The sequence below is a fragment of the Triturus cristatus genome, chromosome 1_2 (genome assembly GCF_964204655.1).
Source record: "Triturus cristatus chromosome 1_2, aTriCri1.1, whole genome shotgun sequence".
Taxonomy (NCBI): Eukaryota; Metazoa; Chordata; class Amphibia; order Caudata; family Salamandridae; genus Triturus; species Triturus cristatus.
Genome location: NC_140580.1, coordinates 851,111,334 through 851,129,101, shown reverse-complemented (window position 1 = coordinate 851,129,101; position 17,768 = coordinate 851,111,334). Strand labels below are relative to the sequence as shown.

Sequence of the window (17,768 nt, the reverse complement as noted above, 5' to 3'; positions counted from 1 at the left end):
CAAACTCAAAATTCGTGTGTTTCAAAATTACAGTTTACTTTTTTGATGACCAAATGTTTTTCAGTGGGCAAAGCCTTTATTCAAAGAGATAAGCAGTTGGTCAGACCAATTAACTAAGATGCTGTCATCACCGGCAGCAGAAAATCCTTTGAAATAATCAGGTCACATAAGGAGCCTTTAGAGTACAAAGTTTTGGCAGTAAAGGAGGAGCTCATTTTCAAAAATGATCACAGAGCAAATTATCAGCTATGTCATTCGCATCACCCAATGCAAACTTAAGTCCCCAAGACAAATAGTGGAACTGAAGATTATCAGTTGGTTCAGAATATACTCCAAGAATTTGTCAACAAATGGGTTATTATCACCTGGGGGATGATAGATACCATTTAACCTGGCAGAGAAAGGCATTGAAATGAGAGTGGGATTGATCATTGAGAATTCCATAAGGAATCGAATCCTAATGAATATCTCCTACCTACTGCCCCTGCAGTCACAACAGAGAATGGAGGAATGCTGTAGGACAAGGAGGTGCAGCACATGATGTGAGAGATCTTTGAGCCAGGTTTCTTTAACACCTAAGATTCCCAGGCTGTGGTTAACAATAGTGTCAGCAACCTCCAAACAATGCTTTACTGCTGATCAGCAGTTATGCAACCAATATCGCGAACAGGAGTAGCTAGTTTTGTAGAACAGAATAACTAGAGATGTAATAGGAACTTTATGTTTCACCTTTTTAGGTAAAGAAAAAAAAGTACAATGTGACCTGGGGTTGGTGATGGTGGACATGGCAAGGATGACAAGAGCTTGGTCTCTACTAAGGCTGCTACAACATTTGGGTAATCATAATTTTCAACAAGTTCCTGTAGTTCCCCATCACCTGGAGCAAATCTCAGTCTTATGGCTCTCAGCTATTCCCGGGCAGTCTAGCCCACCCCTGATTGTCCTTTAGGGAGATGGCAGTTGGTTTTATCAACATAAGTGGCATTTGATGAACAAACTTTGTTAGGAAATAGTTTCCCTCAATAAGTTGAGCAAATGTTGCCATGTTTGATGAGTTCGGAATTGAATATGCCTCAGGGTGTTAACTCCATCAACCCATTGAGGTTAGGGGTCTGGTACTGCTGTGGACAGCTGTTTGTGATATCCTTCGTGGTTTCATTGGTGAGGGAGGAGGTGTATAAGTGCAGACTCTCATGAAGTTTAGGTTAGAAACTTTCAGGAGCAGATTAGTATCATGAGGAGGAGTTTGCATAAACTCGTGTGTGGGCTGCAAAATAGTGTGAAGATTGAGTTGAGGCTCTGAAATGATTAGCAGTGGAACCCATGGAGGAAGACATAGCCCGCTGTCAACCCAATGGTATATCAGCAATTGAAGACATTTTCTGAACCTTATAAAAAGTTTCCACCCAAAACCAGTGCTGAGCATGAAAAAGTAATAGGTCTATTTTGGGAATTCCCTTCTGGCTGCAGTTTATACCTGTGTAGCAGTGGAATCTCTCCTAATATTATGTTTGATTTTAGTATGTGCCTTGCTACTCGCTAATGTGTCACAAGTCCTTCATAGTGCTTTATTTGCCCACTGTAAAACATAAATATTTGCCCCAAAAATAATTTCAAAGTAATGAAGTGGACAGAGTCCTTTTTACAGTAACATGAAAATACACAAGAGTATTCAGTACTCTACACAAACCTACTTTCCATAACTGGTTTGAGCCAGTTAATGTGTAAGTAGTGTATAGCTGGAGTAGCCACAACAAACGCTGCTGCGACTTCCTGACATCACACGTAGCTATGCGCTGACATAACAGAGCATCAGAACGGATGCCATCATCTTTTTAATTGAGAAGGTCACTTACATCTTTTCCTGGTCAATTTACCTACCCATGGATTGATTTAGAGTTTGGAGAATGGAGAAATGTCCATCTGGGTGAGAGTAAATTAAAGGTAACTGCCTGCCCTGTGAATATCTCTTAATATTGGCAGGTACTGCTGTCATCGATGTTCCTGTCAATGTTGTAAAGGTTTAACGGATGGCCAGTTCAAACATGATGGCGAGAGATAGATTTTTCCTATTACTTCGTCAACAATAGTCTATTAATTACTTTTGAACCACTTACGCTTGTTTATCCTAATAATTTTAACAATGATGTCAAACGCCTACTCAAGATAGCTGTAAATCAGTTTTTTTATTTTTTATATTTCTATTTAAAAATAGTGCTAGTATTCAAAGAATTACACAAAGTATACACTCTTTCCTCAGATATTTTTCATACAAAAACAGTGATGGACAACGTCTTCTTCTTTTATGCTGGTTCCGTCTTATAGGTCGTTCACTTGTGTATCCACTCAACATGTGAGCCCATAAACCATATGTATCTATTATGCTTAGACTGGTTTTTCTAGTGTCAATGTTTCTTTACATCTGTTATGGACTCTTATCAATTATTAAGTGTGAAAATATATCTGGTGCTGTGCCCATGAAAATATGAGTGTTCATTAAAAATATTCATGAGTGTTCGTTGCAAACAGCCATGCTCTTTTGTGCCCCGATAAGTCGTTGTGTTAATATACATGTGCTTGGTCTTAGTGATAACCATAGTCATGCAGTTTATTGCTGATTTTATGTTTTCAAATGAAGGAAGCAGTCGCCTTGTAGAGTCCTGAGGAGGCCGGAAGTTATCGGCCCGAAACGCGTCAACTTCTTCCTAAAGGTGTCCACAACAGGTGTAAAAAAATATTGACACAAGAAACGCCAGTCTAAGCATAATATATAAATAGAGTTTATGGACATTAGACTCGCGTGTTGAGTTGATACATAAGTGGACAACCTATAAGACGGACACAGCATAAAAAATAACATGTGGGTCGCCATTAATTATGTATGTAAAATATGTGAGTAAAAAAATGTAACTTTGTGTAATTCTTTGAATAGTATGAATATTAGCACTATATTGAAATAGAAAAATGAAATAAAAAAACTGATTTACAGTTATCTTGAGTAGGATTTTGACATACTTATTACAATTATTAGGATAAACAAGTGTAAGTGTTCCAATAGTAATTAATAGACCATTGTTGACAAAGTAATAGGTAGAATCTATCCCTCATGGGCCAGTTTCTTCTTCGCTATCACTGATTCGCCCGAGGCCTATATGGTTATTTGGGCCCGGTCAAAACATGATGGCCATGATCTGACTTTGCCCTCCGGGTGTGGTTTTATTTTTTTACTGTCCCTTGCCTCCAGGTTTTCCCTGGTGGTGACACACAATAAAAATAATCTGACCACCCACTCTAAAATGGGCAGACAGTCTGATGGCTAACCTCTGATGACCTGTACTCCATCAGGCCGTCATGACATACTGTCAGTCTCCCCACTTCTAAATCAGTGCGGACCTTGAGTTTGTGAGAGAGGATACTCCTTCGCCATTATGAACAGTGTACCCTTTCTACCAAACTGTAAATCCGCCCCCAAGTGATTGAATGCTCAAACTTGAGTGGCTCATGGACCAAAAGTCATGGTGCATTTGGAAAATGCATTCTTTTCATTTACCTACAAGACCCCATTCCAATTAAGATGTGTTCTTTTGGTTCACCGTCAATCATCTCTGGAAGATGTGTAATTCCTCATGTACCCAATTCATATTTTGGATTCTTTTGCTTTGTTTAACACTTCTTCCGCACTATTCACATAACATGTATCCAGTGCCTATGTATCACTGCATTAGCAGGTCGTGTCCAGATTTTATGATCTTCCTTATGACAAGATGGGATGTCCTACAGCTTAGTAAAAACCCATAAACAGATTCATTCTCTGTTTTGCATACATGATGGTCCGATTATCTCTGCCATTTGGGTTGACACATCAACTATTATGAGGAGTTTAGGGTGACCTGTTATGTTGACAAACTTATCGATGTCATACTAAAAAATAATATCACTTGTATTCCTTATGTGTATGTTTGTATACATTTACTTTATGCATTTTTAAACAGCTTTTGGAACACTTGAGGACTAGCACTGCCTTTTATGGCCAGTTACAGACCAGCATTGTCTACCTGTATATATTAGACAGGATTAACTGTGCACCTATTGCAAAATGGCACTTTTCTTATGATAAACACAATTCAAATTAAGAATCCAATATATTCTTTGTTATGTTTACTCTATATTTTTTGCTCCATCATTTTGTAAAATTTCTTCACAGTATCAATCAATATAATGCATTATTATTTTCACATTGCAAAAACCTCCAGTTCAACATTTCATAATACCATATCGTAGATACTTTCCATCACTATCTTTCCAAACTCTCAACTCCAAATACACCACAGGGGACTTTACCTCCACCTTCAACATTATCAGGTGATACATAGGTGTTGTAATCCTGAGAAGTAATGTTTTGTTGTTTCAAATTTGCATTCATTGTGTCTCAATTTCTTTACCTTCTTTATGGTCCTTTTATGGTATCTCCCTTCCTCGCCATGCCATGGTTCTGTCCTTAGAATGTTGATGGTTCTCACAAGAGGTTTGTCAGTTGAAAGCTGACTGTTGATGATGTAGTAAGGAATAAATGTAGTCTTCGCGTACCTATGATACCTGTCATCAGTCCTGGACTTCTGACTCCACATCTGTACCACTGATAAGAGAAACTGTGTCATGCTTGGAGTTAGCCTCATCATTACACTGCAATGAGTTAGTCGGGCATGGGTCGTTTTACATCACCTCCTCTATGGCACGTTTGTCAGCAGTACTTATGGGAACAGTGATTCACCCCATCTGTTCATTGTGCTGCTTCCAGCTGAGTAGTTTGAAGAGGGAGTCTAATTCTCTACCTTCCACTGTTCGCTGGTAAGCCATCTAAATGCACTAATCGCAACTGTGATTTAAGTGTACTTTGCTGTTTCCACACTAGCTCAGCCTCACTACAGTTTCCGACTCACTCTCCTCACCCTGGGTGTACATAAATAATTTTAGATGAAACAATGTGCTGGATGTAGAACAAGCTTTAATTAGCCTTTGGAATGTGCTCATTTCTCATCCCCTCAGGTATTGTCTCCCGCGTGCTCTCAAGTAAAAATACTACTTGTTTGACGCAAATGATATTTCTCCTGACTGGCACTTTCATTTTCCAGAACCAAAATGTGCACTGCTTCACCTGCCACCAGTTCTTAATAACAGCATACAATGTAAAATCCTGTTTCAAAACAAAACCAAATCCCAAAGCTCATGGGGATTCTTCCAGAATTAGAAACTTAGGCCAGATTTAACAAACACTGATTGCAAAAGACCAATAGTTTGCGACCAGTGTGATATTTTGCAAACTGAACTATGTACCAATAGGTTGGTCCTCAAAACACCAAATCGTCGTGGGTCACAATTCATCTTACCTCAAGAATTATTGAGGAAGTATGTCACTAATAGCGATCCACTATGATTTGTTTCCATCATACGGATGGTGGCTTGCGGGGTTCAGGAGACCACCATGTCTGTGATTGCTTTTAAATAAAGCAGTCTTTTTTTTTTTTTAATGCAGCCTGTTTTCTTAAAGTAAAATGTGATGTTTTTGAAAAAATAAATAAAAGTTTAACAAACATTTTTAATATTACTCTTAAGAAGTGTTTTTTCAACATTCAGGAAGGGAAAAGGGTTCTTTGGGGCCCCCTTCCCATTTGCGAATGGTTTACCACTACCTTTCAGTAGACAGCAAAATATTAATTATTTTTGACCATATTTCGGTCACAAAATATTGATCATCTCATACCGAATCACTATTTGGAAGAGACCTCCTAAAACTACTCCCGACCAAATACCAATTTGGTATGTCGTAACAAATCCAAATTGCAATTCGGTAACAAGTTATTTTGTAGCTGCAAATGGTCCAATTTTGCAAAACAGACCTTTTGTGACCACAAAAGTCTTAGTATATCGTCTCTGTGTTACCAGCTAAAAAGCTAGTGTTCTCATTTTACACTACTTTGCTCTGCTGTGCAGTCCTGAGAGCGTTCTTTGTATATATAAACAAACCATGTGGCCCAGTCAAGAGTGCTTTCTAAACATGAATGAAGCAACACAGGCCTGTTGTAATTCTTAGCTGGTTACCTACAACCCACTCTTGACTTTTTATTATGTTATTCTTGCCTTCGGCAATCAACCATTCACTATGATGAAAAGCACCCTTTCCCCCAACCTCTACTAAGTGACTGCCAGAAACCTTTCTTCACACTTTTGTTCACACCTTTGTTTGCGCATTTCATAACCTTGGTTTGCTCCATCCAAGGCATCGCTTCCCACAACCTCTTTAATCAAACCTTGATTCATTGCCAGTGCTGCCTCTATCCCCAAGACAATGTAATCAAACTCTGGTTCACCGATCTACACTGCGCTTGTACTACTGGTTGATGATTAATCTCTTGCTTGAAATTCACTTAGTTTACTTCTGGAAGATGGTTTATTTGTAGGGGCCCACCTTGCTTCCAGTTTACTGTCTTGTCTCCGTCTCACTAAAAATATCTGTAGAAGTGGTAATATGTTTATAATTATGACTCTGTCTGTATTATTCTTGCTACGTGGAAGCAATATCCAGTTCATAATCGGGTATCCCTTTTAATTTTATTTTTTCCTTATTTTCCTTTGCTCCGTTTCTATGCAATACTGATTCAGTATTTTCTTCATCTCTTCTAGATATTTGTTCCATTCCTCTCCCTTGGAATGTTGTATTTTTGTGTTCAAATGGGTAGTCCCTTTTTCAAGGTGTTCCAACACTTTTGCCAATTCTTCTATTGTCAGAATAATGAGGAATAAAGAGTATTGTATTTAAAATGGCCTTCCAACTCTTTATGAATCCTCTTTGGTCGCCACATAGTGTAGGTTTCATATAAAGTCTAGGTTCTCGTGATATTTTGCCAGAGTTGTAGCCTGCATTCTCCTATTTATTTTCTCATTAGGGTTTCAAGATGTTGTCATTTTTGTTCAATGCTTATGACTGATTACCTCCTATTTTCAGTAATGGTGGCTTTAAGTATGTACAATATTTTGTTTGCCTGTGTTTCAGCATGTACATTTATAGATGCTCTATTATCTGTCATTTGTTCAGTCTGGTCACCTGCTATTTTGGTGGGTGCTTGCGTTTGAGGATGTGCCAGAAAAGTCAACACCACTATGACCCACTAGGGTCTGGCAAGAGAACTTCTGATTTTAAGAGGTGTTTTCCTCTCAATTCCATTATACAAACAACAGCAATGTACACATGTACAACATCAAAATTGTCTCACTATGAACTGGGCAAACAAGTTAATTAATAACATTTTCATAGGCAAAATGAAATGATTTATACAGCAAGATGTTATGTGCCACTAACATAATAGAAGGCATGATGCATGGTACGAGGATTAAATCTGGGATACACTTAAAAGTTTTCGCGATAATCAGCTGTTACCCATGAATCGTATAATTTGAGTGAAATATGGCACTTTGACTGAACAGGTAGATTGGTGAAGCAAAGTTTGATTACATCTTCCTGAAGGTAGAGCCAGCAAAAGCAGTGTAGCTCTGTGAACCAAAAGTTTGATTACACCGACCTAAGGGTAGAGACAGCTCTGGTAATAAATGAAGGTTTGATTAAAGAGGTTATGGCAAGATGTACCTTGGATAGAGCGAAGCATGGTTGTGAATTTCACTGGTGTGAAGAAAGGCTTTTGCCTGTCACTCTGCGGAGATTGGCGAAAAGGCAATTTTCATTAAGTGGTAATCTGGTTCCCGAAGGTAAGAACAACAGGTAAAAATCATGAGAAGGCTGTATGTAACAGGCTGGTGATGTAGCTAAAATCAAAGTTTATTTGTAGGGGTGCATTAATATCACATGTGTAGAGCGCACCCGCATATAATCCTTTGTTGTAGTAACGTAAAGTGTTAGAATTTCGAAATGTAATAACATGAAATGTGATGTGTTTAGGCCATTGCCTAGTAACCTGGAAAATGAACATAGAAAGTGAATGTAACTAGCAGAAAACTTTATCGTGAAGATTTCATATTGTGAAACCGACGATTATTTATTCATTAAATGTGTTTATTAATTGTGTCATTTTAATGTAAGCAAAATTATTTATTTGAATGTGCCTTATTTCCCTATGAAATCTCATAAAGCTCACATGCCATTTTCTTATGTTAACTGAATCGTGTAGGCCTGAAATGCATTTCCCTGGAAACTCCCGCTTTAGAATTAATAGATACATTTCATGTATGCTGTGGAATTTTCTCTTTCTCACGTTTTGTGTTGCAGGTGGAAGAAGCGCCCTTGTAAGGTAGAAAATGTCTTTGTTTTATTAGTCAGACAAGGAGATAAGAAGTTACATCGTAAACTCAAGTCAATAAAGGAAAGCTGTTGTGTTTTGCACTGGAGCAGGCCTGGGAATCAAGGTCAGCTTGTTGCAAATCAAAAACACCATTATCCCATGGAAAACTATCTTTGAGATAGTACTCGGAGCAGATGGCGTGACTCGCAAAGATACTTGGGAAAGATACCTGTAATAATGCAATGTTAAGAGTAGTGAAAGTGCCTCACTTCTCTGCCTTTGGAACATCTTGGAGCTAGCTCTGTCTCGGTAGCTTAATGCTACATTACCCAATATTGTGGAGAGGCTTCTTAGAGAGACTCCACAGACTGACACCTTTTAACTGTCCTGTCTGAAGATGCTTAAGTAGGGATGTCATTTTAGAGTTAGCCTAGGGACAGATTAATGATTTATATTCATCGACCCTCGATGCAGGGAAACGCAGACTCGTGCTTTCTGATCCTCTGTATTCTGCTTCTTGAATTAAATTGTTTTGTATATGTTGCATCGTTTAAACTGTATGCACAGGTTTGGCTTTATGCTGTTTCCGATGTATTTCTACACTGTCATCTTGAGGTGTCTTTAAGTCCAGTTATTTTTGGCTTTGTAATAAATGAACTAACCTTACGTAGGTGTCTGTAGTTACTATGTGTCGAGAGAATTCCCTATAAAATGGATTGACAATAATAACAACTTTCTCCCATCTACGCTTACATGCTGCTAAAAAGAACCATCAGATTGTGATTCTAGACTAGGTCCAGAACTTATGGGCCCAGCCCTTTCACTGGGAAAGATAACAGGTCAGTATTTATTTATGCACATAGAGAAAGCACTCAAGACTAGACCACTGTCTTTGTTTATGTGTACAGAGAAAGCTTTTGAGACTTGACATCCGAGCGAAGCTGTGAAAAATGAGATAACTGGCTTTTTAGCAGTTAACTAAGTTTTGTAATTCTGGAAGGATTCCTACGGGGCTCGCATGGGCATATTGATCTGGTGTTGTTTTGAAACCAGATTTTACATGGTGTTACATCTTCAATTACTTGTGGTGAGTGAGATAGTATGCATTTTGTTTTAGGCAAAGGTGGTGGTAAAGTCTCCCAAGGTGTACTCTGAATTAGGAGCTTGGAAGGATAGTCGTCACTCACTACTCTGATGTTGGTGAAGATTGTCACACATCCCAGCATGGTGTGTTAAAACAATGGTGAGGAAGAGATTCAAGATGTTTATCTGTTAGGGTTGATTGTTGTTTTTGTTAATAGAGATTTACCCCAAGTGGCGCAAATGCATTTGGTTAGGAATTCAAATGCGAATATATAGAGAATACCTATCGTATGGTTTTACGAAATGGTGAACAAAAGATTTTTACAATGTGAAAATAAACATGTGTGATATGGATTGATACTACAAACAAACTTTACAAAAGAATGAAACAATAAAATATGGAGTAACAATAACACAGAGTATATTTGGAATGTTTATTTGAAATATCTTTTATCAGAAGAAAAGTGCAATTTTTCAATAGGTTTGCACGGGTACTCCTGTATACAATATACAGGTTCACAATTGTTGTATGTGGCCAAGTGCACCCATGGGAACGTGGAAATGATAAATTACGGAGTGAATAATCAAAAGAAAATAACTCTAAAAATAAGGAGTGCTCAAGCCAGACTGCAGTGGGTCATTGTAGTCTTCACTTACAGACCAGACCTGCCTGAGGTACATCACCATCTGTATTTAGATTTATTTATTTATTTGTAGAGTACAGCTATCACCAGAATCATTATCTTGGTGCTAGAAGCAAAAGGGGGTAAGGCACGGGAAGGAAAGAACAGGCAGAAACCAATCAACAGAAAGGTGGGTGATTAGGGCTTTTCTAAATTTAGAGTAACCCTCAGTCAGGTGGAATCTTCACTGTACATTGTGTCAGAACGACTATCCTTCAGTGGTTAGAACAGGGATTCTCTGTCCTGTGATAACCACACCCTAGTACTTGTGCTAGGTAAATCATCCCCTTTTCCAAGAACAGTGAAACATAAAGCCATCTGAGCAGGTAATGTTAATGCGGGGTGTTCTGCTTCATGGTATAGGCACTAGTGGTATTGTCACTCTAAGGTTCCTTTGATTTTGTTTCAGTGATCCGGATAAACGGTCAGAGAAGGAGAGGATACGGGGGCAAGGGCGCCTGATGGAGGAGCTGCACTTCTGTGTCCTCACCGCTATCTTCACTGTTGTGGGATCCCGTGTGGCTGCCTTGGTGGTCCTGGAGTTCTCGCTGAGGGCTGTTTCCATGCTGCTATCCCAAAATCAGGTGTGTGTGCAGTGCCTGAAGGGGTGAAATCATATCATGGCGTTAAGGCTGTATCTAAGGGTTTGTTTAATAAACAGGTGTGTGAGTGTGTGTGTGTGTGTCAGTGTCAGTCATGTCAGAGGGAGTGGATTCCTATCATGAGGTTCAGGCCTTATCTATGGGCCTGGTCAGTTGACAGATGTTTTGTGGTGATTCCATTCTATTGTCTTACATTGAGGCGTGGATGGCCTCACATTGGACAGAGGCTCATCACATAGGAAAGGTCCTAAATCATGGGGATATAGTACAAGGGAGAAACCATATTTCAAAATGGGTGGTTTGCAGAGAAGATTTGTGTTACAATATCAGATTAGGAGTATTGTCCTGCCATAATGTAGTATCCAGAATATTCACTATCAAAATACTGTGGTAGTGCGCATATTTAAGTTAGCGTAGATTTACTATTTTTATCACCATTCCTACATAACTTTATAAATCCACACTTACTTGTATATACTTAATATCATGATATTGTGGTGTCGGTATTCTGAATACGATATTGCGGCACGTGGGTAGTTAAATCTCAATATTGTGGTGGGACACCACATGTGACTTTTATATATCCTTGTTACTTTTTATGGAACAAGTATTTCCAATGCCAGTAGGTCTGGTCTATAATTGAAAGTATGTATGTATGTTCTTATATAGCGCTCGACTTACCCTTGGGCATCTCGGCGCTTGCATTGGGAACCCGTCCTGGCTTTTCCCTGTGAGATAACCCGTACTGGGCATTCCCAAGGTGAAAGCCAGGCATCCCGCCGCGGGGGGGGGGGCCGTAGTAGAGATTAAGCAAGCTATTGCCCAGAGTTGCAGAGTGTGAACCCATGATTCGAGTAGGCACCGAAGTGAGAATTATCAAGTCCGTGGACACTTGGGCTCAGACCCTGCCGCGTCGGGAATTGGACCCTGGTCCCGGGTCTGACCTCTGCACAGGGTATGCCTCCTCTAACCAGTGAGCCACACTTCTCCACACTCCAGTGACTGAAGTGCCACTTCAGTCACTGGTGAGTTTAGGCACTCAGTACCTCATTAAGAAAAAAGTTGAAAAAATAGAAAATACTGCATCATAAACATGGCAGGCAAGCACTTGCAATCAAAAAACATGCACAAAAAAACAACCTTACAGTGGGCTGTCATCTTGTAATGATATTGTGCTTAGCATACAATGGCTGTACCGATGGCTGAAATGCTGTTTCTGAACAGGGCAACCATCCTGGAACAGTAAAACAAGAGTACACTGTGGACACTGTCAATCTTATACGGCTGCCCAGTTAAGATACAGTGGCTGTGCGATATGCGTTGCTCCATGGGAGGCGGTGCACTACAGATGAAATGAGCGTCAAGCAAGCGGAACAGTAGCGCTATCTGGGTAGTTATTGGATGACAAAAACAACAACAAATTGAAAGAAAAAATAATTTCACTCAACCAAACAGCTGGTAAATCTGCAGGCATGCCATAGTGTAATAACCTCAGCACTTACAGGTCTAGTTCCTTTAATATACGCTTTTCACAATAAATAAGTCGGATCATCTGCTTTAATGATACTTCTTCAAAATAAGCAGATCAGATCTATGGAATCTGGCATAACTTTTCACAATGAATCAATCATGTCTGTATACTGTATCTTTTGGCATTTTAACATATCCAAGTCGGAGTTGCAGTAGTCATCGTTTTGTTGCCCACAAAACGGCCATCGAGCATAAAATCATAAAATAAGACATGTGTACAAAATTACACTGGGCAAAACCATATACAACCCTAAGATGACCTAACAAGGAATTATCACAGTGCAAGTCTTCTACCACAACGGTTTGTCAGATAGGGGAACCGAACACCAAAACCATTGCCAACTACAGTGATCTGTGAGATTCCATGTTGCAAATACTTACCTATAGCCTTTAACAACGTATAGTAATAATCCTTCTTAAAGACCTGTTGGCTTTAAATATGCTTTTAACAATGAATATGTTGGGCCTTTGTTGTACCCCATCATAATGAACAACCCATACTTATGGCTTCTTAAAGATGACATCATTGACTTGCCTAATAAGCAATTTAGGCTTACTGTATTAAACATAATCTTTCCCACAAGACAAGAACTCTTTTTCACTGGACGCACACAACGCCTGCCCAATCAAATGTTGTAGTTAAGGTAATCAACATGTAGGCGGAGCTAAAGTACCTTCCTCCTTAGCCTTCTTAAAACTGTTTTTCAGTTGTACACATAAGCTCATGTGACAGCTGTACTGGCAAGCCAAACCTTAAAAAAAACAAAAAAAAGAGGCGCTCAAAAGAATCATTGAAGCATTTGTATGAGGTGGGAGTTTATCACTATCAATCTGCCAGAACATAATATGTATCACTACGGGATAAGCCCTTTTGAGAGGTTTACCATTTTTCCTAGGGTGTTCAGGCTATTGTGTAAGAGTATGGGGATATTGTAGCTAAGTTAGCACAACAGGTGCAAGGGCAGTAGTTCTTAACCTTTTGAATTCTGTGCACCCCTGTTGAATCAGTACTGGAAGCCGGGAACCCAAACAATATACAAACACATAAACATGTATGCAACACACAAATACACAAATCAATAAATATTTGATTTAATTCAGAACCCAAATACATACAAAAATCGAAATTTTCATTTTAATGGGAAATTTGGAACATTTGAAAATGTGATTTTATATCTAAAATCCAAAGTGATATGCTAAACTCTAGCACACCTCTTCTCTTTTTTGCACCTATAAATGCTCTAATTTTGTCGGTTGCACACCGCTGCAGTAATTGTACTGCTCCCGTGCATTAAACTTAAGATATCAACTGAGGGCCAGAATTAAAGCTGACGGACAGGGCTCTGTCCATCAGGGTGGTGGAGGACAATGACTCTGACACCCTGACAAACTACCATTCCCCAGCTTCAGAGATCACCACTGTCCCATGTTGTGCACTTTCCTTCATGCAAATTCGGGGCACATAAAATGCTATCTGAGTAATCTAAATCGGTGACCATAGGCTAGTCATCAAATCACATTAGGCTCCAAAAGTAAGACGGAGAGTTGTTACGTTTTCAAACCTTAAAGGTTTATTAAAGGTTAAAATATCTACAAATTCAAAACCATCAAAATAGCATCAGTCCATAATCAGTAAATGAATGCATGTAGTAATTATGAAGTTAAAATCAATCAGAGTTGTATAAATGAGAGGACACATTAGTATAAAGTTGTTTCAAAAGAAAAAGGCTAATTAAATCAGTTGTCCCATAAAGAGTGCACCCTACTCGCCTCTGAGCTGTGTCAAAGTGCACAAGAGTATGTCTGCAAAATGTTGTATTCTGTACTACTTTAACTCGTACGATTCTAAAGTTTGCTACACCTACACTGGTTCCCATTAAACGCTTCAATCAGCTTAAAGTAGAAAGATACAGTAATTAGCTCATTCTTTTCTCAGCATCGTTCACAATGCACCTTCTCTAAGCATCCTTCAGTCTTACAATTATCTCCAACAAACAAGATAGATTGGCCCAGCCTTTACTATGCAGGTGCACTGTAACAGCTCATTAAAATATTCTGTAGTTATCACGTAAAGGAAAATGTTTCAAAAGAGAAAGAAAACAAGGATACATCACATTTGAAAATGTGAGTTCATCTTCTTTTTCAAACAAAAGGTACACATGTGATATAATGCAAGATGACAACCACAATAAAGCTATTTTAAACACTGGCCTACTTTAGCAATCGTCACTCTAAACATTTGTGTGAGTACATATTGATGTTGATTTAGAAAAAAATCCCCCGGAACCGCACAACGATGCAGATGTGGGCTATAGATCTTTTTGCAATTGGATTGTCCAAGTGTTGGATTACCTCATTCCAGCTAAATGGTTTAAAGGCCGCACTTTGGACTCTAGCCCATGGTATAATGACTCTCTGACTACATTGCGGAAAGCATGTAAGAAATTGGAGCGCGCGTGGAGAAAGGAATATGACCCTGCGGCTAAAAAACTTTATTTGGCCGCTATTAAAAACTATCATAGAACCATTTGTACTGTCCGAGCGGCCTATTATGCCAATGAAATAAAGCTAAGTCCTAATCCGGCCAAATGTATTTTTAAGATTCTCAAGGACCTCAGAGTAAGGAAAAACTCCTCTGTTTCCATGATTCTATCCAAGCAACAGTGTGAGGAGCTGGCAACTTTTGTTGTTGACAAAGTGGACTATATCTATCGGTCCTTTCCACAAGGGTTTCCTCCTCCTGTTGCTCTTTGCAGATCTCCTCCACTGCATTCTCTGGCAGCTATTCCCAGTATCACACAGGAAGAGTTTACTCTACTGAGTAGGAAAGTTAAATCCGGCTCTCCGGCCGATCCTTTAAAACCCGTCCAGTTCAGGGACTCACTTTCTCTCTTCCTGGCCCCTCTGTGCCAGGTTGTTAACACTTCTTTTTCCACAGCTGTGGTCCCTGTGCCATGGAAACAGGCGAGGGTACCCCCTATACTTAAAAAACCTTCGCTTGACCTGGCAAAACTGGAAATCTTTCGGCCAATATCTCTCCTTCCTTGGGTAGCTAAGATCGCAGAGGCTCATGTTAATAACATATTAATGAGATTCCTGAATAACAAAAACATCTTGGATCCCTCTCAGAATGGTTTCCGCTCCGGTCACAGCACGGAGACTGCTCTCCTGGCTGTGACAGAACATCTGCGGACCATCTTCGATTCCGGTCACATGGCGGCACTGATCCTGCTTGATCTAAGTGCCGCATTTGACACGGTTTCGCATGGGATTCTGCTGCAGAGTCTGGAGGAAGCCGGTGTTGTGGGCCTAGCACTAGAATGGTTCAGATCGTTTCTGACGGTGAGATCATTCCGAGTATCGGCCCCCCGTTTCTTTCCCAGGCTCATTCCATCGGTCAGGGGGTGCCTCAGGGCTCTGCACTGAACCCCGTATTCTTTAATCTATATGTGCAGCCTCTTGCAACGGTGGCCAGGAATATGGGCCTTACCATGGTCTCGTATGCAGATGATACGCAGCTGGTGGTGGCCCTCTCTGATGGTTCCACACAGGATGCTTCTAAGTTTAGGAGCAGCCTGGCCGCAGTTGCGGAGTGGATGACCATAAACTGCCTCCAGTTGAACGCTAATAAAATGGAGGTATTGCTGGTGGGGAAGGACAGGAGCCTCTGGAGTGAGCAATGGTGGCCTAACGCTCTTGGTAGTACCCCCACCCCTAAGTTGGGGGTCAAGAACCTGGGGGTATGGATGGATTCTACCCTCAGTTTTCAAGATCATACTAAAAAAGTTGTTGGTACTTGTTTTGGCCTCCTTCGGGGACTTAGGCCTCTGTTCAAGTTCTTTGACCCGTCTACGCGCCAGCTGATTGTTCAATCAGCCATTCTATCTAGACTAGACTATGCTAGTTCGCTCCTTCTGGCGGCTAATCAGGCTGAGGTAATGCGACTGCAGCATGTCCAAAATGTTGCCGCTAGAGCCCTGTTGGGGCTCCCGCGTAATTGTCCCTCTACTGGTGCCATCCTGAGGCTACATTGGCTACCCATGGCCAAGCGGATCCAATTTAAGGCTCTGTGCCTATCTTTCAAGATCTTGAAGCTTGCATCGCCCAGCCTCCTAGTTAACCTGTTAGCCCCGTATGTCCCAACTCGCCAGCTGTGCTCCCTGGGGCAGCATCTGGTTAGAGTCCCCAGTGTGAAGCGCCTTCGGGTCGGGGGCCGATCCTTTCGTTGCTTGGCAGCCAAGCTATGGAATTCCTTGCCTCCCCAGATCCGTAGCATGGATCGCCTGCTGGACTTTAGGAAAGCAATCAAAACTTTTCTTTTTCCCTCTGCCTAGTCATTTCTTGTCCTTCTGTTTGTTTCTTGCGCCTACCTGCTCTGTTTCTTAGCCCTGATCCTTCTGATGCTGGCAGCGCCGGGATGCCTCTTTGCTGAGGCAGCTGTGCGCTATATAAACTCAGATAACATAACATAAAAAGTAACAAGTAACACCATCAATCCTTCCTCTGGGAGGCACCAAACATTATGCCCATATTGCTTTTAAACTTCCTTTACACAAGAGTTGTCAAATGTAGCAGCTTGCTCCAGGATTTCTCTAGATACATCAATTTCTCAAACATTTTAGTCTGTAGATCTTCTAGTTCCACATCTTCTTGTTTCCTTTTTCTTCCTTTTGATTCAGGCAGCTGCTTCTCTCCATTGCAATTTAACCCCCCCCCCCCTTTAAAGTAATTATTTTTTAATTCGCTTGCAAAAAGAAATAGACATATCACACAAATTATAATTATTAATATCGGTTTAAGTATTTTGGTTAGTATACAATTACCGGAATAAATAAACCACTCACCAGTGTTAGAAAATCCTGTCCCTGTTGCTTTCCGGGCACCTGTCTTCTGCAAATCCTTAACCTCATGAGAAACCTCTGACATGTTAGTTACATTCTGGAATGTAAATATAGCATTGCTGAACATGCAGCATGTGGCACACTCCATCCTCTTTCACATGTAAAATATCTAAAGCAAGCAAAACCAATGACCTTATAGCTATAAGCTCAGCATTAATAGCATTTGAAGCTCCAGCTGTGTTAATTGCAAGACATTCTGCCAATCATTTAAAACTGTACATACAGAAGGAATCGTAGCACCAAAGATATCACCTACTACTTGTGAAATACCATGTTTTCACTATACTCTTATCATTTAGGTCACCTACCGGTTACACTTAAGGAAACATTAAAGATAAATACCAGCTGCCTATCCAGTTCCCTGGAAGTTGAAAGTAAGCATTCCCCCCCTTCCCCGCATAAGACATTCAATTAATAATGATTTTCCCCCCTTTTAAAAAAGCATCTCATTTAGGCTTGTACGCCCAATCACAATCACTCCATATCACCATCTCCGAGTTTCGAACCTGTTCCAACCCCACTGCCCATGTTCCCTGGCTGTGCCCAGCACGGGTTGGCCATAGCATGTAGCCTATGGCAAGGCCCTGCACCCAAACTGCCTGCAGGCAGCCATATCTCGCTCTGCATGGCTGCCCACTTACCCGAGGACAGCCATCCCCAGGTGAGCATTGCCTTTGC

General features: G+C 40.4%; 1 protein-coding gene across 2 annotated transcripts in view; it reads left to right on the top strand.

Annotated features, from left to right (window-relative positions):
• TMEM82 (transmembrane protein 82) overlaps positions 1-17,768 on the top strand; it is an 87,368-nt gene that overhangs the window by 45,417 nt on the left and 24,183 nt on the right. For both annotated transcript variants that reach the window (XM_085609034.1, XM_085609033.1), the window contains exon 3: positions 10,467-10,641. In XM_085609034.1, coding sequence (XP_085465160.1) covers positions 10,467-10,641 — 175 coding nt within the window. The remainder of the gene's footprint in view (positions 1-10,466; positions 10,642-17,768) is intronic.